The sequence below is a fragment of the Gymnoscopelus microlampas genome (genome assembly GCF_963454915.1).
Source record: "Gymnoscopelus microlampas genome assembly, chromosome: 24".
In the NCBI taxonomy this organism is placed as follows: domain Eukaryota; kingdom Metazoa; phylum Chordata; class Actinopteri; order Myctophiformes; family Myctophidae; genus Gymnoscopelus; species Gymnoscopelus microlampas.
In genome coordinates this window covers 35,819,320-35,844,821 of record NC_139961.1, presented here as the reverse complement: position 1 = coordinate 35,844,821, position 25,502 = coordinate 35,819,320, and the positions used below count along the sequence as shown (strand labels likewise).

The 25,502-nt window shown below is 43.1% G+C and overlaps 1 protein-coding gene across 5 annotated transcripts in view; it reads left to right on the top strand.

The window, feature by feature from the left end:
• Positions 1 to 18,047, top strand: part of LOC311040849 (uncharacterized protein) — a 79,402-nt gene extending 61,355 nt beyond the window's left edge. For all 5 annotated transcript variants that reach the window (XM_084051218.1, XM_084051215.1, XM_084051216.1 and 2 more), the window contains 4 exons: positions 615 to 750; positions 2,056 to 2,091; positions 17,180 to 17,224; positions 17,391 to 18,047. In XM_084051218.1, the coding sequence (XP_083907344.1) occupies positions 615 to 750; positions 2,056 to 2,091; positions 17,180 to 17,224; positions 17,391 to 17,656 (483 nt within the window). In that variant the 3' untranslated portion in view covers positions 17,657 to 18,047. The remainder of the gene's footprint in view (positions 1 to 614; positions 751 to 2,055; positions 2,092 to 17,179; positions 17,225 to 17,390) is intronic.
• Positions 18,048 to 25,502: the final 7,455 nt, after the last annotated feature.

The following is a 25,502-nucleotide window of genomic DNA, read 5'->3' as shown; positions in this document are numbered from 1 at the left end:
TAATACAATAGTATTATTACTACTGCTACAAGTACAATGTACAACCAATACTAGCACTGAAGTAATACAATAGCTATCTATATGATACGTAGCCTGCGAGTTTAGTTCAGGCAGTATACACTCGAGAGGTTTCATGCATGCTCATTACTAAGTGGCTGTATACAGTGTCATGCAAGACCCATACGTCATACACTGACGTGGCAAACAGCTGACCAATGGGGCGGGTTTCCCCCTCCCTGCTCTTAATGTTTAATGATGGCTGTTATTGTATATCTATCTCCCTGCTCTTAATGGTTAATGATGGTTGTTATTATATATCTATCTCCCTGTTCTTAATGTCTAATGATGGTTGTTATTATATATCTATCTCCTTGCTCTTAATGGTTAATGATGGCTGTTATTGTATATCTATCTGCTCTTAATGGTTAATGATGGTTGTCTTCATTGTGCTGAGCAGGGAGAAAAATGTAGCAGAGCCTGAACGCCAAGATAAAATATTACATCCACACTTGTATTCTCATTCTATTATATTGGTTCAATCTATTTGTTCTATTATATTGGTTCAATCTACGTGAGTTATCTGACTGAACTTATCGTGTTATATCTGTTTTCAGAATCCAGTAAAGTTTAAACTGCACTTTGGACCAGAATACGCACCCACATTTACAGTGAAGATGGGTCGTAATGCAGAATACGTCTCATTGACATTACGACAAGTTGTCTGGGGGCCTGTGACTGTGTCCACCTACGGTATCCAATAATTATCTCTCACACACACACACACACACACACACACGCCTGCCCGTGGCAAGAGCTGCATTGGCGACGGTCTGGACAACGATTTGACACAGCTGATGCAGGCATAGATCGCTAGCCTCGCGTAGCCAGACTATATCACTGCGTTGGTATGAGTCTGGTGCTTCTATAATATTATTTTTTTAACGAAAAATGCCTTCAATATTTTCTTTATTTTAGAAATAGTTTATCTTTAACTCATGGGGTACAACGCCGGTCGCAAGTTGATATAATCATATTTAACCTAAACAATATTCCATTACATCCCATAGGGCTGGACCACACATGGACAAATTCAATTACATCATCAACTTGTGACCGGTGTTCTCCCTGAACTATTTGTAAAAAAAAGAAAATATCTAAGGTGTTTTTATTTTATTTTAACTATTAAGGCATATAAAAAATATGTTTTTTTACATACATGATTTTTTAATACAATGAATAAAAAATAAGGCAGGGATCCTTTTAAGTCTCCCAGGTCCTGTGTATACGCAGGGGGAATAAATACTGTCAATAATGCTCTATTCAGCTGATAATTGGGCGTTGGCTCGGGGCGTTTCACAAATGCACAGGAATGCCCGCCGCCAGACTGTGGTCTTGCGGCGTGGTCTCGCCAAGGTTAGGGTGTGGTCTCGCCCTAACCTTGTGTCACGATCAGGGGTGCAATGCTCACTGGACGGCCTTGCACCTATTTGCACCGGAACCTATTTGATCAGGAGCACACGCAGGCACACGCATAGATTTAAAACTACTTTAAATTCGCACCTCAACAAAGTTTTCAAAGGTTCCCGACTCACACCTCACACCTAGCGAATTAACCTAGGAATAAGCCTAGATGCATATCAATTGTCCATTGTGTGACTTGCAGTGTAAGTGTTAAGCGACGTGCGCGTCACGTCATTGAAATAGAGTGCAAGAACATACCAAATGAGCATTGCATGCCTGGTCACGATCAAACGTATCGATCTAAAACAGCCATTTGACAACCATCTGACAAAAGCTGCTGAGTGAATAACAGTGCAAATGTCTATCAAAGGTCCAGTGTGTTACTGTTAAGTAGGCTACCGTAGGTTACTTTTAAAGGAGGCATAGCTTTCATATTTTCTGGAGCAGTCCAAGGATATGAACATTTGGATAACACACAGTGGATGAATTAATTCAATTTACAGTTACTCTTCAAGTTAAATGGATAATTATGTTGTACTGTAGCCGGCATATAACGGCTACTCCACCGATTATATTATGCTTATGAATCCACAGATGCTGGTCCGCCACAGACAAGGAGCGCCGATAAAGGTGAGCATATGTGAACAGTGTCTACAGTTGTCTACTGTACATCTATGTCATATATGCAGTGGTGGAAAAAGTATTCAAATTGTTTACTAAAAAGAGTAAAAGTATCAATACTGTAATGTAGAAATACTCTGTTACAAGTAAAAGTCCGGGATTACAAATTTACTTGAGTAAGTAAGTAAAAGTACAAAGGTATTGGTAGCAAAATATACTAAAGTACCAAAAGTAGAAAGTGCTCATTGTGCAGAATGCCTCATTTCACAAGTTTTCGAATGTATACAATTTATAAAAATATTTTGAAAATAGCAGATCTACAAGCTCACAATGTGTCGCGAGCTTGCAGATCGGCTATTTTCAAATGTCCGAAATGTATATATAAGTGGTTATGTTGTGGTTGTTTTGTAATAATGTTCAAAATCTTCAAAGTAACTAGTAACTAAAGTTTTCAAATAATTGTAGTGGAGTAAAAGTACAATATTTGCCTCTGAGATGTAGTGGAGTAGAAGTGAAAGTATTGAAAATGGGAAATACTCCAGTAAAGTAAAACATACCTCATAATTGTACTGTACTTGAGTACATTTACTTAGTTACTTTACACCACTGCATATATTTTATATTATGCTTATCGTGCTGTTATATGTTTGAAACACATACATTGTACGTTTTCATTAAACTTCGAATAGATCTTATTATGTCTCACCTGTGATGAGCAAGAAAACATTTCCTGTAAGAGAATCGTTTTGTCCTTCTTTAATCAAAGAAATGTTACTGTTATATGGTGGGTTTACTAGGCACTAGACCATACCCGGGGAAGGGCGCAGGCGAAAGTAGTTGCAAAGTTGGGGTTAATGCACGTCCTGTGGCGCGGTTTCTCCCCCGCGCGCGCCCCGTGGTGGCGCCCCCCTATTTTTAAGTATTTTTACTGTTTTTCTCAACTTTTAGGTATTTTTAGTGTTTTTATCAATCTTTAAGTATTTGTACTTTGTTTTTCAACTTTGAAGTATTTTTACTCATTTTCAGTACTTTTAAGTATTTGTACTCATTTTCAGTACTGTGAAGTGTTTTTACTCAAGGTATTTGAGTATTCTCTCTGTCCCTCTCTCTCTCTCTCCATCTCCCTATTTTCACAACGCATCGCGAGACGTTGTGAGCTTTTTATTTTTTATTTATTTTTATTTTCAGTAGGGGAGTATGAGCAGCCAAAATGTGCAGTTTGGCGCCCGCCCCGGGTCCCGTGGCAAACTTATTTATTCAGGCTATGTAGTCAGCCTGTGGCCATTTCAACCCGAAAAAAAACCCTACGTCCGCTGCCAGTACTGCTCCCGGTTTGGCTCCAATGGGAAACATGGCCACAGGCTGACTAAATAAGCGATTTAAACGGGTAGTTTCGCTGGCGACCTAAAATATTATGCAGCCGACCAAACCTTAAACATCCGTGCGGTTTAGAATCTACCATTAGTTTTGGGATACGATGTATACAAAAGGGTAAACAGCGGAGCCTTGGCGGACGTTGTTTCCCATTCAACCCGAAAAAAAACCCTACGTCCGCTGCCAGTACTGCTCCCGGTTTGGCTCCAATGGGAAACATGGCCACAGGCTGACTAAATAAGCGATTTAAACGGGTAGTTTCGCTGGCGACCTAAAATATTATGCAGCCGACCAAACCTTAAATATCCGTGCGGTTTAGAATCTACCATTAGTTTTGGGATACGATGTATACAAAAGGGTAAACAGCGGAGCCTTGGCGGACGTTCGCCCGATCCTGGAAGAGAACGACATAGAACCGTTCTTTATGGAGCTAATGTGCATCGTGTGTGGGGGAAAGAATCTGGAGTGTTTACTTTGTTTCCACAGTAGAGAGTGGGCGGGGTCTATGGTGTAGCGTCGGCGTCGGTGTTGCCATGTCCGCCGATTGTAAGCGCTTTAGGGCCAATGTTGGTGTTATAGGGTTCGTTTGGTTTGGCCTCGTTTTCATAGACCTTGCTGCTTGTTTCTCTCGCGAAACCTGGCAACGACGCATGCGCAGTTTGATCAAGAGTCCACCCAACCACCACCCAACCACCACCACCGTGAGGTTACTAGAATTATAGGAGGATGTTATGGACTGTCATTATGGGGCCTGGACAGGAGGGGGCACAAGTACACCAGGACTAAGAGTTAAGTTAGCCAGAGTTGGAAGTATCCGCCCACTGGGGCAGTACATGTATGTTGGCGCTCGTTCTACTTGTATGTGTCCGTGCTGGAGAATAAACAAGCAGCCTGTGCCGGTTGATACAGTATCCATTGTGTGGCGTCTTATATATTCAATATACTACATATGGCGACGAGGACAAATCGGATGAAGTGTTTGGGTGAGAGGAGATTGCGTTGTTTTTTAGTAAAAGAAGTCTTATCACGTTTTTACGGACATATGTCGTCAGAGTCGTCGGATAAAGACAGTGTTGTTGTGAACGAAAACAGTGTTGTGAATCCGAGCGGCTCGGTGCTGGCGGTGGTGTCCGTGAAGATGGCTGGAACAGTGGGATCGGTAGCACACTTTGACAGTGGCGTGCAGACGTGGGAGGAATACTGTGAAATCCTCGATCATTTTTTCATTGCAAATGAGGTTACGAATGCTGAGAAGAAACGGGCCATTTTGCTAAGCTGTGTGGGCGCACAGACCTACACGTTAATGAGAAACTTGTTAAGTCCTGATCGCCCGGGAGCTAAATCCTATGAGGAGTTGGTGAGTCTGCTGAAAACTCATTTCAACCCAAAACCAAGTGAAATAGTACAGCGGTGGAAGTTTAACTCCAGGGACAGGAGGCCAGGGGAAAATGTTAAAATGTTGTGGAAGCTCGCCCAGGACTGCAATTTTGGAGATACTCTCACGGTGATGTTGAGAGATCGTTTAGTTTGTGGGATCAACGAGGACAGTATTCAGCGGAGGCTGCTCTCGGAGGATGGATTAACTTTTGACACTGCGTTGAGGAAGGCGCAGGCGAAGGCGCAGGCCATGGAGGCGGCTCACAAGGACATGAAGGAGTTAAACAGCGCGCGGGAAAGCGCAAAATGGAGTCGCGCTGCAGAGGGAACTGTAAACAAAGTGACTGATGTCCGGGCGAAGCCGCCTGCCAAATATGGTAAATGCTTCAGATGTGGGGGAACTACCCACTTGGCGAATGACTGTAGATTTGCAGATGAAAAGTGTCATAACTGTGGGAAAATGGGACACATTAGGAGGGCCTGTAAGTCAAAGGCAGGTGAAAATGTGAGTACTCAAAACACATGGAAGAAAAGGGAAGAGAGAGAGGGAGATTTGAGAAAAAGGCGCATTTCATTCAAGAGGAAAGGGAGGATAGTAATGAGGAGGAGGATGTTTTCACTGTATACAGCATAGATAGTACAGAGGACGTAGTCACTGTGTACAATATAGATCAGGAGATAATCATTCCTAGAGAAGAACCCCTAAGGCAGAAATTGAGGGTGAATGGAACACCAATGACTTATGAGGTAGACACAGGTTGTGGCTATACAATAATGTCAACAGGGGAATTTCAGAATTTGGGAAAGCAGGCCAGGACACCCAAGTTGAAGCAGTGCAGAATACAATTGAGAACTTACAGTGGACATCCAGTACCAGTGATAGGTGCAGCTTATGTGAAAGTCGAGTATAAAGACAGGACAAAGTCATTACCAGTGGTAGTAGTGGAAGGAGTAGGACCAAGCCTGGTAGGACGAGGGTGGATAAAAGCGCTGGGGGTGGATTGGCAAAGGGTAAATACAGTAGCAGAACAGGAAGTAAGAGTGCAGGACGTGTTGATGAGACATGAGACAGTGTTCAAAGAGGAGCTGGGAAAGATACACGTAGACAGTGATGCCAAGCCCCGATTCTATAAACCAAGATCAGTGCCATTTGCTATGAAACAAAAGGTGGAGGCAGAAATAGATCGGTTGCAGAAGGAGAAAATAATAGAACCAGTGACATTCTCAGAATGGGCCGCACCCATAGTCCCGGTGTTGAAGCCCGATACGACAGTTAGGCTGTGTGGGGACTACAAGTTGACTGTAAATAAAGTGTCTTCACTAGAACAGTACCCCATTCCAAAAATGGAAGACATGTTTGCAACCCTAGGAGAGGGTGCAAAATACAGTAAGTTAGATTTGAGCCATGCATATCAACAGATAGTTTTAGATGAGGAATCCAAGAAATATGTCACAGTTAATACACACAAGGGGCTCTTTGTGTACACCAGGTTACCATTTGGGGTTAGTTCGAGTCCAGCTATTTTCCAGCGTACTATGGAGGGGGTGTTAAGGGGCATCCCTCAAGTAGCGGTGTACTTAGACGATATCATACTGACTGGAAAGGATGACCAGGATCATATACTAGACTCGGTGCTACAGCGTCTGAAGGAGGCGGGACTGCGCTTAAAGAGAAGCAAGTGCCAGTTCATGGAGAAAGAAGTGACATTTCTAGGGCATCAAGTGGACACCACAGGCATTCACCCAGTGCCAACGAAGGTGAAAGCGGTGCAGCAAGCACCTACACCATCATCAGTGACAGAGCTGAAAGGATATCTAGGACTCTTGAATTTCTATAACACGTTCTTGCCAAATCTGTCTACATTACTAGCACCTTTGCACAAGCTGCTGAGAAAAGAGGTGCCGTGGTCATGGGGACCAGAACAAGAAGCAGCATTCAAGCTGTCAAAAGAACTATTACAGTCCAGCAGTGTATTGGTGCACTATGATGAAACCAAGGAGTTGATACTAGCCTGTGACGCGTCACCGTATGGTGTGGGGGCGGTCCTGGCTCACCGCATGACGGATGGATCCGAAAAGCCCATTGGGTTCGTATCACGCACCCTAAATCCAGCAGAGAAAAATTATTCACAATTGGACAAAGAAGGGCTGGCTGTGATATTTGGGGTAAAACGTTTTCATAAATATCTGTATGGAAGGAAGTTTCAAATCTACACTGACCACAAACCATTGATAAGCTTGTTCAATGAGATGAAGGCCGTGCCCCAGATGGCTTCGCCAAGGGTCATGAGATGGGCGGTAACACTGAGAGCATATGAATATGAGATACAGAGCGGGAAAGGATAATGGAAATGCAGATGCTCTCAGCCGCCTACCATTACCTGATTATACAGAGGCAGCTATCATAGAGGACCAAGTGTTGATGCTGGCACAAGACCAGTTCCCCTTGATGACACCTGCACAGATCAGGGGCTGGACAAGCAGAGACCCCATTCTAGCGAGAGTACGTGAGTATCTGCTGAAGGGGTGGCCTGATAACATGGGGGTTGAGTTTAGTCCTTATCGACAGAGACAACAGGAGCTTAGTGTTCAGGATGGGTGTGTGCTGTGGGGGGCCCGGGTAGTGATTCCACAGAAAGGAAGAGCAGCAATGTTAGAGCAACTGCATCAATCACATCCAGGCATGAGTCGAATGAAAAGTTTAGCCAGAAGCTATCTGTGGTGGCCAAATATGGACATGGACATAGAGCATAAGGTCAAGTCATGCACCACATGTCAAGAGCACAGGAAGGCTCCTGCTAGTGCACCTCTCCACCCCTGGGAGTGGCCGGACAAACCCTGGCGGGCCTTTCATGGGAAAAATGTTTCTTGTGATAATAGATGCACACTCAAAGTAGTCCAGGGGCCAACACTGATATTTTCACAAATTGGTACCACCTGAGGTGGCCGTAAAGTTTTTGTATTTTTGTATTCCTACATGTCTCTAGTTTATATTTTGGTATGATACATCTTCCAATTCAGTAGCTTATTGGCAGTTATCACTACCTACCGGCTAATGTATCCGGTAGGAGACACAAAGTAGAATCTTTGTGTCTCCTACCGGAAATACACCCGGGCATCAAATTATAGCGACAAAAAACAAAATATATCCATGTATTCAAGGCTTCATGGGGTGTGCAATTGATAACTTCTCAGATTTTTGGTGTTTGCAAAAAGACTGCTTTCCATAAGCTTGTAAATGTTGACCCTCCTTCGGTCTAGGGTGGTCATAGCTGAATGGGTAGAGAGTCCCCCTGGGAAACTTAAAGGAGGAGTTCAGCCAAAAAATAATTTATTTTCTATCAATTGCACACCCCATGAAGCCTTGAATGGTAACCAGACATTTCGCCCTAAATCCATTTCGCCCGTGTTTTTGAGCGGACATTTCGCCCACCCCCAGACATTTCGCCCAGACATTTCGCCCACCCCAGACGTTTTTCCCAGACATTTCGCCCACCCCCTGACATTTCACCCAGACATTTCGCCCGACATTCATTATAAATATATAATCAATCAGTTGTTGTGCGAGATTCATTATAAATGGCTTTATTTGAAGAGGGGAATTTTCAGTCATCCGCGGACTACTTTTTTTCGCCGATAAAGTATAGTTTTGGACCATGACGGAGGCGCGCCGATTCAGCAGACCTTGAGGCTGAGGAGTTGCGCCCGAGCGCCTCCAGGCGCGAGTGCCCGCAACGACCAGCCGATGGTCCTGCTAGTCGACTACGCGCCGTCCGAGTTATGTACCGATAGGGACAGAATCGTAAATATTTTTCGTGGGGACTGCGTTTGCCCCACTGACTGCGTCTCTCACACACACACACACACACACACACACACACACACACACACACACACACACACACACACACACACACACACACACACACACACACACACACACACACACACACAGAGAGAGAGAGAGAGAGAGCTTTTATCTAACCCTAACCCTCTCTCATTCTCGCACACAAACTAGCTTCACTATCTATGGGTGAAATGTCTGGGCGAAATGTCCGTGAAAATGGGCGAAATGTCTGGGCGAAATGTCCGACTTTTTGGGCGAACTGCGGAATGGGCGAAATGACTGGTATTCCCTTGAATACATGGATATATTTTGTTTTTTGTCGCAATAATTTGATGCCCGGGTGTATTTCCGGTAGGAGACACAAAGATTCTACTTTGTGTCTCCTACCGGATACATTAGCCGGTTTAGAGTGATTACTGTCATTAAGCTACTGAATTGGAAAATGTATCATATCAAAATATAAACTAGAGACATGTAGGAATACAAAAATACCAAAAATGTACGGCCACCTTAGGTGGTACCAAAATCTGGCTTGGCCCCTGGACTAAAGTGGATGGATGTGTATCCTGTGAGTTCAGCCACATCGGCAGCTACTATAAATTGTCTGAGGAACAGTTTTAGTACACATGGAATTCCTGAGATAATTGTTTCAGATAATGCTCAAAATTTTGTCAGTGAGGCAAGTAAGTTTATGGCAAAGAACGGAATCACACATATTACAGCAGCTCCTTACCATCCGTCCTCAAATGGACTAGCGGAGAGAGCTGTACAAATCTTGAAAGACCTCATGAAAAAGAGTTCAGGTGACACATTGGAGACTAATGTTGTAAAATGTTGAAGCCCTTGGGCCCAGAATGTCTTCATGTGGCCCGGATTTAAACCCCACTCAAATTGTTATTACGTGCTCCATCATAGTCTCCTTTTGATTTTCATACATTTATAATGTGTTGTAGCTTAAAGTGATTCTAGGCAAGTTCAGAGATCAAAAAAAGAAAAAAACTGTTGTCAAACACTGAATATTTGTTTTTAAATGGGCTCTGTCATGATAAATTGACCACATATATGAAGTTAAACAATTAAATTCTATCCAAACGATATCTTAAAAGTAAATTCCGTGCCTCAAAAAAGAAGAGGGCATTTTAAAACCGAAAGTAAAAAGTTAAAACAGCGCAGCAGAAAACAATGGCGGATCGTTCCATTTGTGTAGTCTGCACTCGGTTCCATTCGGTTTCACTCGAACAGTTCACACGGACACGGACGCACACACACGCACATGCACTTCATTTACGTCCCGGATACCCGGATGTCAAAACATAGTAGGGAAAATACGGATTTCAGAAAGAGGACTGTGTTTCAATGCAGGAAAACACCCCAGCATCATTATATAGTGGCTGATAGAGGGGGAAAAAGCGCTATATATATATATATATATATATAAATATTTTTTAAATGTATGCTTAATGTTGCCTAGAATCCCTTTAATATCAGTTGATTGTGCACTTTCATTGTAAATGCCAAATCCCTTACACATTGTTGTCATCTGGATGACAGGGCAGATCTTTGCAGATGGTTTCATTGGAACATTTTCATTTTAAGTCATCATCGGGCTACTCCCGGATTATTGTCTCTGCCAGGCCGAAAGGCATGGCGAGAGTATGTTTTGCACCCTGTCCGTCCGTCCGTGTGTCATTCTGTCTGTGAACAGCTAATCTCTGGCACTGTTGGCTTGATCGCAGTGAAACTGTGCACACACACTCCCTGGATGCCAGAGCAGAACCTCTGCCCCAACCTCTGCCCCAGCATACATCCGTGAAATGTTGCACGCACATTCCCACTAGGCCGAGGAAGAAATGACACTTTTTTTGCCATGACATTTTTCAGCCTTATGCTGGCGCTATAACAGGCCGATTTGTGTTTTTACCTATAACTACAGCGATCTGTGTAAACCTTTTTATGTGCACTCCCTAGAGGCCAAGGAAAAACCTTGCATTTTTCACATCTGCCTTTTATAGCGCCACCAGGAGGCCGACTTATGTAAAACACATTTTTGGATATTACTCCTTCCCATGTTATTAATTTCACACAAATTGGTACACATTATCTCTATAGTCGTGTGATCAAGACGGATCTGTTTGATTTTTCATATTCCATTCTGATTGGCTAAGATTCACATCTAGTGAACCTCAATTTCCTTCAGCTAAACAGCTCCAAGACTGAAGCCATTCTAATCGGCACCCTCCACCAGATCAAATCATGCCCCATAACCAGCATCTCATTCTCCGGTCAAAATCTCCCCCTCTCACCCACAGTCACAACCTGGGTGTGAAAATGGACCCGCACCTCAACTTCGAGGCACACATTAAACACCTGTGTAAGACCTCCTTTTTCCACCTCAGGAACATCTCCACACTCACCCTGCCAGATGCTGAGAAACACGTCCACGCCTTTGTTTCCTCCAGGCTGAACTACTGCAATGCTCTACTAAGGCATTTTGTTCAAAACAAACCAATCCTGCAAACTTTGGAAGCCAATCTTAGCCAATCAGGATAGAATATAAAAAATCGGGGAGATCCGTGTTGATCGCATGACTATATAGATACTGTGTACCGATTTACGTGAGGTTTGGACAAAATCTGTAGGAGTGATATCCAAAAATGTGTTTCGCACAAATCGGCCTCCTGGTGGCGCTATAACAGGACAATCTGAACATTTTAGGACAGAGGTTCGGCTTTGGCATCCAGGGAGTGTGTGTGCACAGTTTCGCAACGGTGCCAGAGGGTAGCTGTTCACAGACAGACACACGGACGGACGGACGGACGGACACGCGGACACACGGACGGACGGACAGACGGACAGGGGTAAAACATACTCTCTCGCCATGCCTTTCGGCCTGGCGGAGACAATAACGGCTCAAATTGTTGTTTCCTGGCAAGTATGATGGTCAGTATCATGGTCGGTATAATGTCAGTATCGTATCATGGTCTTTAGAATGTCAGTTTCATGGTCAGTATCATGGTCAGTATCATGATACTGATACTGACCATGATACTGACCATGGTACTGATACTGACCATGATACTGACCATTGTACTGACCATGGTACTGATACTGACCATGATACTGACCATGGTACGGACCATGATACTGATACTGACCATGGTACTGATACTGACCATGGTACTGATCATAATTAACCATGATACTGACCATGATACTGACCATGGTACTGACCATGATACTGACCATGGTACTGATACTGACCATGGTACTGACCATGGTACTGATACTGACCATGATACTGACCATGGTACTGACCATGATACTGACCATGGTATTGACCTTGATACTGACCACGGTACTGACCATGATACTGACCATGGTACTGACCATGATACTGACCATTATTCTGACCATGATACTGACCATGATAATGATACTGACCATGGTACTGACCATGATACTGACCATGGTACTGACCATGATACTGACCATGATACTGACCATGGTACTGACCATGGTAATGACCATGAAACAGACCATGATACTGATACTGACCATGATACTGACCATGATACCGACCATGGTACTGACCATGATACTGACCATGATACTGATACTGATACTGACCATGATACTGACCATGGTACTGACCATGGTACTGACCATGATACTTACCATGATATTGATACTGACCATGGTACTGACCATGATACTGATACTGACCATGATACTGACCATGGTACTGACCATGATACTGATACTGACCATGATACTGACCATGATACTGATACTGACCATGATACTGACCATGGTACTGACCATGATACTGACCATGATACTGATACTGACCATGATACTGATAATGATTATTATGATGTAACACTTTACTTTTCTCAACAATATGAGACATTATTACATTATGAACTTTTATTACATTATGAGCCTCCTATGTGGAGGTTGTTAATGTAACAAATTATTACATTATTACATTATTGAAAAATCCGTTATTACGTTATGCGCTCGTTTTTTTATTACATTATGAGCTGATTATTACATTATGAGTTTTTATTACATTTTTTAAATTACATTATGAGCCCTTATTACATTATGAGCCGTTATTACATTAGTGGTTGCTACACAAATTTATAGCGTAGAGATCTAATGTTCAGGAGTCCACATTTAATAATTTTGTTTTGTGGCACTACTGCATTCATTTTGATTTGTGCCAGGTTTTTATGCACAGCTCCTCGAACCCTTGGTTTCACATGCCTAGGGGGTCGAGTAGTTTCAATTGTTCTGATTTGTAGGGTAGGTGGCTGCTCTGGTGGAAGCACAGAGGAGCGTGTAGGACTGCAACTCTGCTTCCTGGTCCCAACTCTGGGTGGTCATAGTTTATTGATAAACTCGTCTATATTTCTACAGATGAGCGCTGCACCATCCCAAGTTGGATGTATGCAGTCTCTCCCCATCAGACCAGTTTTCCCCTCGAAAGTTTGCCAATGATTTATAAAGCCCACGTTATTATCTGGACACCACCTTGATAACCAGCGGTTGAATGAAGACATACGGCTGTACATCTCATCACCAATCATATTTGGCAGGGGACCAGAGAAAACTACGGAGTCCGACATTGTCTTTGCGTATGTGCACACAGACTCAATATTTATCTTTGTGATCTCTGATCTCTTACGTCGTGTGTCATTGCCACCGCAGTGGATTACAATTGTATCATAACGTTCATGTTTAATTTTAGCCAGCATTTTTAAATCTGATTTGATGTCGCCCGCTCTGGCCCCGGGGATGCATTTGACTATGGTCCCTGGTGTCACTAACTTCACGTTTCTCATTATAGAACTACCAATAACCAGAGTTGTGTTCTCAGTGACACGCGGGGGTGCAGTACGTTAGTCCGACAGCGCATTCCTCCGACAGCGCAGCGCTCCGACGTTTCAATACTAACCCGAACCAAACCCGCACCCTAACCCTAACCGCACGCGGATGCCACATAGTCGGAGAAAAGGTCTGTCGGATTATCGCATGCCTCCCGACACGCGGAGGGGGCGTGTCACAGAGTGGGGCTGACGTCTCACTGCTAAACTCAACGGGTGTAGCAGCGAGTGGGGAAAATCTATTTGAAACATGAAGTGGTTGGTGTCCCGTGTGCTTTTGTTTATTTCTACGCTTACGACCAGGAGCAGTCACCCAGCCGTCTTGGGTCGTAGGGTGCGTGTGGGGACTATGATCAGTCACGGTCGGTGACCGTGGCTGGTAATGTCCCCCTGCTCCCTGTTGCACGGGAGCAGAGGCTAGGCTAAAGTGAGCACCACTAGACATGGTTTCCTCTAGCCGCCAGAGCCTCTCCTCCAGCGCTGCAAATACACTGCACTTGACACAAACATCCGTACATCCAATAAAGGCGTCGGAGCTGTAACTATGCATGAGACATACAGCACAGGAGCGAGGATGAGAGCGAGACGGGAACCCGGGGGGGAAGGAGGGGGGGAAGGAGAGAGAAGCCATCGCCCAGCAGCCCAAAGTAGCCGCTAAGCTAAAGCTAAAGCTAGGCTAACTGTGAAGCCAACAGCCAACGGCAAAGTTAGTCCTTTAGCTAGACAGTCAGCCCAAGCAGCGATAAAGTCGCCACACAGTAGAGAGATAGGGTAGTAGTTAGCAGTGATAGTGTGTGTTCAAATCACAACAATACAATAATATCAACGTTAGCGTCTTGCGCAGCTAAACGATGTACGTCTCGCTAGCGTCGCAGACAGTATAGGAACGTAACACGCTTACCGTCGGGGCTACGTCAGGGTTGCCAGGTCCTCTCCTCCAGGACAATCTATGAAGGCATAGCCAAAATATCCCAGGGCACACCTAGAATTTAGCGTCTTCTGGCCCTGGGTGCATCTCTTCTTTGCTGGTGGAGCTCTCATCATCTTGTAGTAATAATACTGAGTGCCAAAGCATGTACCCTGTGCCCCTTTTATACAGTATCAGGTAGGACAACATATTTGCATTCCTATGGGTGATGGTCGCTACACTGAATGGACTCGGGCGTGGCTGTGTGTGAAACGGATGATGGCCGTATCGATTGACGGACGATCACCGCTATTGTTCTCGAGGGACTGGGTTCACACTTTCTTCAAACGGCGCGGCACACCTCTGCAGTACTCGCGGCCCAAAATTGGGCCCTTTGCCAGGGTTGATAAACACTGGTCTAGACTACAACATTGTTTCTCAAAGTGGGGTCCGGGGACCCCAGGGGTACTTGAGGGTGTTCCAGGGGGTACCCAGAGAAATGTGTAAATATAGCATCAGAATAATTATGACCTTTTATACTTTGGCTATTCAAAAATAGCAGATATTGTAGGTCTGCTATTTTTGAAAAATCTTAAATTTGTGCAAATCTTTGAATATATATATTTTCAAAGCGAACATTTGTAACTCAAATCTTTGCTTCTGGGGGTCCCTGGAACAAAATATTTTTATATGGGGGTCCTCGGCCAAATACATATCATTTTGGGGGTCCTTGACGTGAAGAAGTTTGAGAACCACTGGACTACAACGTGTGTCTAAGCAACATCACTCTCAGATAGCGCTATAGTGACTGTTTGAATTGGGACAACATCTGACCATACTGCAACATTTGACTTACTTGGATGACTGAAATGATTTCATATAATTACTGTATATAGTAGTATATTTATCAAATGTATCCTACTATAATTCTAGTAAGCTGACGGTGGGTGGGTGGGTGGATGGGGTCTTGGGTCTCCGATCAAACTGCGCATGCGTCGTTGTGTGCCAGGTTTCGCGAGAGAAACAAGCAGCGAGGTCTATGAAAACGAGGCCAAACCAAACGAACCCTATAACACCAACATTGGCCCTAAAGCGCTTACAATCGGCGGACATGGCAACACCGACTCTACACCATAGACCCCGCCCACTCTCTGCTGTGGAAAGTAAACACTCCAGATTTGTTTCCCCACACACGATGCACATTAGCTCCATAAAGAACGGTTCTATGTCGTTCTCTTCCAGGATCGGGCGAACGTCCGCCAAGGCTCCGCTGTTTACCCTTTTGTATACATCGTATCCCAAAACTAATGGTAGATTCTAAACCGCACGGATGTTTAAGGTTTGGTCGGCTGCATAATATTTTAGGTCGCCAGCGAAACTACCCGTTTAAATCGCTTATTTAGTCAGCCTGTGGCCATGTTTCCCATTGTAGCCAAACCGGGAGCAGTAGTGGCAGCGGACGTAGGGTTTTTTTCCGGGTTCAATGGGAAACATGGCCACAGGTTTCGCGAGAGAAACAAGCAACGAGGTCTATGAAAACGAGGCCAAACCAAACGAACCCCATACCACCAACATGCAACCTGATAATAATGTCCAAAACATGTCTGTGTATGTTTACATCCATTACTGTGTTGGCGTTAGTTGGGATTAATGTTTATTAGCCAAACCAAGTTACTATGAGCCGTTAGCGTGATGCTAAGCTAACGGACGTTTGGCGCTAGCATGCGGCTAACGCTAATGCTAACGTCGTCATCGTGACTTAATCAACAATGTAAACGTTTCATCAACACACTTTATGAACCTTACTGTGGTTAATATTATCAGTGCTACCCAAGTAGTCCATTGAAAAGTATTATTTTGGTGTATTTTGTGTATTGTAACTTGGACACTGTAACTTAATGGTAGCTGGGGCGACGCGTTGTTGGCTCATGGTTCAGAATGCCTCATGGGTATTGTAGTCATTTTCTGCTATTTCGGTTCTACTGTGATAGACTGTGCTACATTACCTGCTGTTTAATTGTGAATCATATATGCTATGAATATATGGTAATACAATGTTTATTTTCCTGTATTTCCAGGTTTATGACCTGAGTCATCTATGACCTGTGTGTCATCTGTGTGTCCAGTACTTTGTACTGTGTTGGTTAAAAAAGACAAAACACGAGTTGTGACAAAGACGTGTGATTCTCTGATTAATGTTGTTAGTGGTGTAAAATGCCATCAAAAATATACTCAAGCCTGCTGCAGGGCAACAGAAAATAGCAAGCCTATTTTGCTCTTTTATATAGCAAATTTTTATATATATACGAGGGGACGCGCGCCCTTCACCGGGTATGGTGAAGGGCGCCCTTCACCGGGTATGGTCTAGTATATGTAATTGGCCTGGGCCGTAGCGTGACGGTCCAGGCACCCTAGGCTGCAATGCCAGCCTGAAAGTGTGTCCTGGGTTCGACTCCCGTTCCCGACGACCTTTGCTGCGTGTCACCCCCCCCATCTCTCTCCCCATTTCCTGTCAGCCTACTTTCCCTATCCCTCTGTAAAAAAAAAAGGCATAAAAAACCCCCCCATCTCTCTCCCCATTTCCTGTCAGCCTACTTTCCCTATCCCTCTGTAAAAAAAAAAAGGCAAAAAAAGCCCCCCCAAAAAATCTAGATGTAATTGTGTACACACTGCAATAAAGTCTTTCACTTCTGTCGTCCACAGGACCATCTGAACGAAATAGAACGAACAATACAACAACTGTTAAAGGTACAGACCCATTCTTGACACAGTTACTTCACAATCCCTTTAGATGTCACCTTTACAAGATATCCTGTGTGTGTGTGTGTGTGTGTGTGTGTGTGGGGGAGGTTCTTTTAACCTATCCAATGTTAAGATATTTATTACAGTATGTTGTCGTTTCATTTGCATGAAGACAAACGGAATTTCTTTGTGAAGAATCGGGGGCCTTTAGTCAGAGGAGTCAAGAATGTGGAGTCCATCGTTGATGACCTGCGAAGTATGGGGTTCCATGAAGAAATGGCCGCCAAAGTTGATGCTGCGACACATTGTGATGCACGCGTGAGGAGGATTCTTGACAGTGTGACCACCGATGTGTTAGCAGAGGCCCTGTTCCTGGCACTTCTTGAGCACGAGAAAACACTCATGATGGTGTTACTGGATAACTGGGTGTCTGACTGATTCCGATTGGTCCTGATAACTGACCACAGTATTCTCAACAGGCCACTGTAATGCAGATCATTTTAAAATCAAGATTTAGTGTAAAATAAATGCTTGTAAGTAGTTAGAATAATAGGGATAATGTTCAATGAGCTGGACATTATTGGAACACAACCCCCAATAGGGTTCATACAGGCCCGATGTGAAGTGGAACGTTCCTCAATGATTTTGTTTATCTAAGACCTACTTATGTACAGTATGAAAGGTTTGCTACTGTCTAGTTGTTTATATCTTTTTCGTGTACAAAAAAAAATCATTTTTACTGATTGCATTGTTTGTGGTGCGTTTCACTATCCAGGCTGTGGTTTTATATGGGACATTTTGTGAAGAATTAAAGAACACTATGCTGAAAATAAATTCAAAGACACAAAACAAACTTCCTTCCTTTGACTACAGTATTTTGACTTTACAGTTTTAAATTTAGTTTGTTTAAAAATGAAATAGTAAAAAGTGTACAGGTATATACCAACATGTTATTTGTACCCATACTGACCCATATGCTTATGTTCATGCTTATCTGTTCTCTTGTGAAAGATTAGGTAGAGGTGAAGAGAGTGCCATTTGCTGAGAGTGACTGAGTGATGGTGGTCCAATGATTAGACTCTCAGCACAGAGATTCCATGTTCAAGTTTTACTCCTCCTCAATGGGTTAACCTATTAAGACCTGAGGCGATTCTTAAAAATGTTTTCTAAATCCAGTTTTTAAAAAAAATCAACAACAAAAAAAATTCCAAGATTTTTGTAAAATAGCAGATCTACAAGCTCATACCGCGCTATGAGCTTGTATATCTGCTATTTTTGAATAGCCAAAGAAATCTAAAGTGACACTGATGCGTTCCAGGGTTAACATAACGTCAGTGTCTGTGCATAGATCACTGCTGTGTGCATTATGTCCACAAAATGGTCACATATTTCGTCAGGTTACCAATTTCACTGTGACACTACACTGCCACGTTGGAAGACTGAGAACGAAGGCAGAAATTAAGTATTGGGATCTGGCTGCTCTCTTTTGGCAATGACACAAGCATTGTTATGTTTATTTTATTTGACATGGACATCACAAATGACATTTCAACACCTGTCCACAGGAGGCTTTTCAAAATGGAACATTAATCTGAAAACCAATCCAATACAAGGAATTAAACATTGTAATGAAAAACTCTGATCAGACCCAATACATTAACTGTGAAACTAAAGCAACATAATCATTCCAATAACCTGTCAGAATCTATTCATGTGAACACTGTTGATTTGACTTTAACCATGATTTTGAGTCCTCTGTTAAACACACTAGTTTTAGATCCGTGGGCATAGAGTTCCGCTGAGAGAGATGCTTGATCTGCATGAACATAGAGGACCTGCGTGAGCAGACGCACACGCAGCACTACGAGCTGTACCAACGCTGTAAGCTGGAGGAGATGGGCTTCAGAGACACGGACCCCGAGAGCAAACCAGTCAGGTAACAGCCCTGCATATACCGTTGTGTGTGTGTACACATGTAGATCGGCTTTATCTCTTTAACTGCCAGAGTAATAGTGTAATAGTAGCACCCCGCTGCCAGCAAAAACGGCAAATTTACTGTACCTTCGCCTCATTACACGCACAGGGTTGTCGACGTAGTAGAGGGAACATGGAGGGAAGTAGAGGGAAAAATCCGCTCGCGGCGATCCATTGCACAGCTGCGGCCAGGTGTAATCCCACGATTTACTACATGGGCTCTCGTTATGGCTATGGGCCTTCTTGATTATGAAATGCCGATGCGACCTGGTTCATGTTAAGACTCATATCACCCGGTTGTACACAAACACAAGAACTTTGTCAATTCTCAACAAAGATATAACTTTACCAATTACCTTACCAGTTAGTGATGATGTTGCTGGCATAGCCCCTTGGTTCTCTGTTTGGCGATGCAACACGCTGTCCTTAACCCAACTTCTCAAGTTCCAGGTAACTCAGTTAGTAATTCAGTTACTTACAGAACAAACAAACACACACATATAGTAGCAGGTTGCTCTCAGTAATGAACAGGCTTATACACAGATGAACATAATCCACCATCCACACAGGATAGGCTGAGGGGAGTGAGATGAGGTGGGATTGAATGTGGGAGTGGCTGGAGAGGAGTCAAAGACACAGGGAGACAGACAGAGAGAGACAGAGAAAGCGACAGGGAGACAGAGAGACAGAGAAGAAGATAGAGAGACAGAGACGGAGAGACAGAGAAGAAGATGGGGAGACAGGGAGACAGACAAAGAGAGACAGACAGGGAGACAGAGAAGAAGACAGGGAGACAGAGAGTAGTAGGGGCTGCTAACCACAAAAAATGGCCAAATCGTTACGCGGCGGATAAAAGCACCAAATTTGATACAGATGTCCCTTGGGTCATCCTAAAACATCCTAGAAGGGGTGCCCAAAAAAATCTTAAACAGGAAGTGAGTTATGGACAAAATTCAAAATGGCCACCTAAACTGTTGACCGTTGACTCAAAAGACACCAAAAGAATCTCCAAAAAGCATAAAATTTGGCACATATGTCCCTTAGGTCATCCTAAGACATCCTAGAAGGGGTGCCTGAAATGATCTGAAACAGGAAGTGAGTTATTGACTAAATTGAAAATGGCCGTGTACAGTGTTGACAGATGATGCAAAAGACACTCATAAAAAATAATCTCATAAAAGCATGACATTTGGTACAAATGTCCCTTGGGTGATCTGAATGCATCTTAAGGGGTGCCCAAAAATAGTTTTAATAGTCTCTCAATGGAAAACACTCCTCCCCCACGGGCTGCACTGCTACAACATTCAAATCGAGCAGTTTGCCAATCTGGCATTTGGTCCAGAAGCCTGAAAGCTATGCAATCTCTACCATCTCCTGACAAATATGGATGGATTAAAGTCGCTGATTCGTGGACACCTTTATGGAACCCTCTTGCCAGAGGCTGCCAAAGTTTGTAGAGAACTCAAGTGTGGCTGCAAAGCTGAGCCCTTCTGTTCGAGAAAGTGTAGATGCCGGGATGCTGGGTTACCTTGCAGAGCATTATGACAATGTGCTGGTAATTGCGAAATGGCACACATGAATACATGTAGTTACTAAACACTAATCACAAAAAAACAGTAATGATCAAGAAGAAAATACATGAGAAGATAGTGTAAAACCAGCAAGAAGATGTAGGGTGCAAAATAAATAAGATGCAGACAGTAAAATAAGAATATGCAGAGTAAGATAAGATGCAAAGTAAAATAAATAAGAATATGCAGAGAGTTAGATAAATAAAGAAGATTCAAAGAGTAAAATAAAACAAATAATGCAGAAAGTAAAATAAATAAGATGATGTAGAAATGAAAACAGAAGGTAGACTACAAAATATGGCAGGTTATGCACTGCATAACCTGTCGTATTGAGTCTGCATAATATGCAGACTGCCGTGGTCAACTGTTTAAACAGCCATTTAGAATTTCTTCAACATGGTCCCTTCCTAAAAAGTTTAATAAACAAGCAAACAAACAAATAAATAAACCCTTCTAGGATATATTAAGAAGCACTCAATGTACCTACCAAATGGTACACTTTTATGACGTCCCTTTATGTTTTCTTTTGTGTCAACTGCTTTAGGCGGTCACTTCCTGTTTAAAACCTCTTTGGGCACCCCTTGTAGGATGCGTTCAGATCACCCAAGGGACATTTGTACCACATTTCATGCTTTTATGAGATTCTTTAGGTATCTTGCATCATCTTTCACACTGTAGGCGGTCATTTTCAATTTAGTCAATAACTCACTTCCTGTTTCAGATTATTTTGAGCACCCCTTCTAGGATGTGTTAGGATGACCCAAGGGACATATATGCCAAATTGTATGCTTTTTGGAGATTCTATAGGCTTTTTGAGCCAATCGCCAACACTGTAGGCGGCCATTTTCAATTTAGTCAATAACTCACTTCCTGTTGAAGACTTTTTGGGGCACCCCTTCTAGGATGTCTTAGGATGACCCAAGGGACATGTGTGCCAAATTTTATGCTTTTTGGAGATTCTTTAGTTGTCTTTTGAGTCAACGGTCAACAGTTTAGGTGGCCATTTTGGATTTTGTCCATAACTCACTTCCTGTTTAAGATTTTTTTGGGCACCCCTTCTAGGATGTTTTAGGATGACCCAAGGGACATCTGTATCAAATTTCATGCTTTTATCCGCCGCGTAACGATTTTTCACTTAGCAGCCCCTACTAGAGACAGGGAGACAGACAAAGAGAGACAGAAAGGACACAGACAAGGAGAGGCAGAGAAAGGACAGGGAGACGGAGAGACAGAGAAGAAGACAGGGAGACAGACAAAGAGAGACAGAAAGGACACAGACAAAGAGAGACAGAGAAGAAGACAGGGAGACAGGGACAGAGAAGGAGACAGGCAGAAAGAGACAGTCCCGGCCCGACGGCCTTTGCTGCGTGTCACTCCACATCGCTCTCTCCCCATTTCCTGAAAAAAATAGAACCACCTGTGAACAAGCAGGGATATACAGTATACCTATAACTGGTATACATACAGTATGGTGGAGCCAGCCAGTAGTCTCTCATTACAAGCCATTAACATAGTGAAGAGATCTTTCCCACTTCAGGTGGAACTGGTCTGTCCTGCCCTTCATAGAGAAGGACACGCGTTCATATGTTGTTTCTTAGCGCTATAGGGATGTTCACAAAGTTTGGAACGTTCAGGGCAGCTGCGTTATCGATGGCACAGCCTATATTTTTAGCGGCGCTAGCCGATATTAGCCCTCTATACCTGGCTTTTGCGTCAACGTTCTGATTGGTCAGGCTCGCCAAGGTTCTGATTGGTCAGGTCCGTCAACGTTCTGATTGGTCAGGTCCGTCAACGTTCTGATTGGTCACTATTCATGACATCACTATGTTACTATTCATGACATCACTATGATGTCATGAATATAGAATTAGATGTCTATATAAACAATGACTAAATAAACAATGAGTAATATCTAGAAATATTTAATAATTTCATTTTATTATTCATTTGGCTAAAGTCTCCTTCTAGGTAAGTTATTTAAAGTTAGATCCTCAATTTAACTTTATCTTGGGAATCTTGGGATCTGTCCAAGGTTCTTCCCAATATGACGAATAGAAAGAGAAAGATACAAGAAAGTAATGTTCAAATACAATCTTTGAATGATGAACAGACGAAGGGTGAAGTAATAGAAAGTCTGAGTTCGGGGATCCAGTCATCCGTTATGCGAGAATGTGTACCATGCCAGGCAAGGTACATATTTGATGAACCCCAGTGTGATGACTATAAACTATCCTTTCGCATGAAACCTCTTTGGACACCCGATCTGCTTTGGAACCTGTTTGAAATCATCACATTAGAGGAGAACCACAGGCAAGGAGATGACTGATTTGTCAGGCAAGGGGACTATTCATGACATCACTATGATGTCAAGGTTTATTTTAGCGGCGCTAGAGCGGATATTAGCCCTCTATACCCCGGCTTTTGCGTCAACGTTCTGATTGGTCAGACACGTCAACAAAGTGATTGGTCAAGCTTCACGTGACACGTGGCTATAAACACATTATAAACACTTATTGATGACAAAATGTATCAAAGGCGCCGCTACCTTCACACAGGTGTGATTTTTTTGATTGATGATCCATCCATCCGTCCACATGGATTAAAGATTTAAAGATTGCAGTCTTTTGGATTTGAATCGATATAGTCAGCATAATATGGAAGTTTGTCACTGAATGGAAATAGGCGATCTACAACGCGTCTGCGACACGTAAGCTTGTACATAGCCTATTATTTTCTGTTATTAGTTATTTTAAGATGAAAAGAGTATTGGAATAACCCTTATTTATTGAATGATATTTGCACAGCACATTGGCACTTTTAGTATTTTGCACAGTTCACCTTAGTGCAGGGGTCTTCAACAGGGGGTCCGGGACCCCTAGGGTGTCCTCAGAGTTCCTACAGGGGGTCCGCCAATTCTTTGTGTGATATGATTTTTGTTCCTTTTACATTAACCACTTCAACCCTAGCATCCCTTTTCTGAGGAGAACTTTAGCCAAAAATAGCAGATCTAGATCGGCTATTTTTGGCAAAGAGTTATAGGTGTATAGGGAAAAAGAGCAGCAAAAGTTTATCTGAAACACAATTTTATACAATACAGAGGGGGTCCCTGCTTCATCTCTCTCTCTCTCTCAGCTAGGGGGTCCTTGGTCTGAAAACGTTGAAGACCCCTGCCTTAGTGCAATATGTGTGTAGTGAGGGTTTATTGTTGAGGTTGCTTGAATGCTCAACAGTACCTGTTGTGTGTCTTCAGCGTTGTTACGACCTTATAAGGGTCTAGAGGTTAAAAAGGAGTAACACATTTCAAACCAAACCAGGGTCAACAAGAAAGTGTACAATTTATTATTAGGATTAAACTTAAATGTACAAGGGACGAATTAACGGGGAAAGCACACAGCTTCAGGGTGGCCAAAGCCAAACAACCCTACCTGGAAAGAAAACAAACTAAACTACACCAAAACAAAAAGTACAATATAAACTCCCTATCTAAGAAAACAGGGGGAAAAGGGGGAACAAAGAAAATGGCAGCACACCCCTACCAGCTTCCCTGTTCGGAGGTACTTAGGGGAAAGGTTTGGAATATAATTAAACTTAAGTTTCCTGTCTAAGATTGGCTGATACTACAATGGTCTCTACTTTAAACACTCAGTAAATAAAGTAGCCTTTACGCACTAAGCCTGAGAAGGTAAGGCACACAGCCAACAGACATATGTAGTAAACACAGCTATCTAACACAAAAGGGATTCAGCAGCACATGGTGACGGATGGCAAAAGGACTGATGTGGAGCTTCTCCCAGGCTTTTATACTGGCTGGGCTGATTGAGGAATGAGGCCCAGGTGTGTCTCCAGACACCATGCCACTCCTCCAATATCCACTCCACCCTCCATTTCCAAATAGGGCACTGCAATCACTCAGAGGGTTAAAACACAACATGAGGCCACATAGGGCCGTAACAAGCATGATTGGGCTGGACCATATCAGGATAGTAGAGGCGTTATGATGTGTGTGTTTGCAATTGCTAATATTTATGTTGTAGTATAGTGTGGATAAATAATCATTTATGTTTGTAGTTCATAGAGAGTTGTAATGTCGGTTTCTCTGCTGTCCGGCAGGAACCAGCTAACTCCAAAATGTTCATTTTTCAGGAAATTAAAAAAGGAGGTTTTGTTCACAAGCTCACAATGAGGTTGGAGGTACTACACCCCTTGGAATGGAGCAGTCCAGGCTCATTAGATGCAGCTGGTATAAAAGGCTGTCAGTATCAGTCAGAGGAGAGGGGTGGAAAGCTGGACACCACTATGCCAGTGCTGTAACAATGATTGAAAGTTATCTGTGTTGGTTTGGTGAATAAAAACACGGTCTGGTTGAACTCTATACCAGGCCTCTGTACTATACTTCCAACCGCTAAGCCGGTCATTCTAACACAAACCCTAATAATTTCGTAATGTATCAGACCTGATGAAGACCCTTTTGCAGTCGAAACGTCTACTGGGAGCCAACAGTGTGCGGACTTCCTCTTCCTTTTCTCTAATGTATTGTGGTTCAGCACCTGAAACGTTTTTTTCCCATCCAAACCCTAATGCAGTGGTTCTCAAACGTTTTCATGTCAAGGACCCCCAAAATGATATGTATTTGGCCGCGGACCCCCATCTAAAAATATTTTGTTCCAGGGACCTCCAGAAGCAAAGATTTGAGTTACAAATGTTTGCTTTAAAAATATTTATATTCAAAGATTTGCACA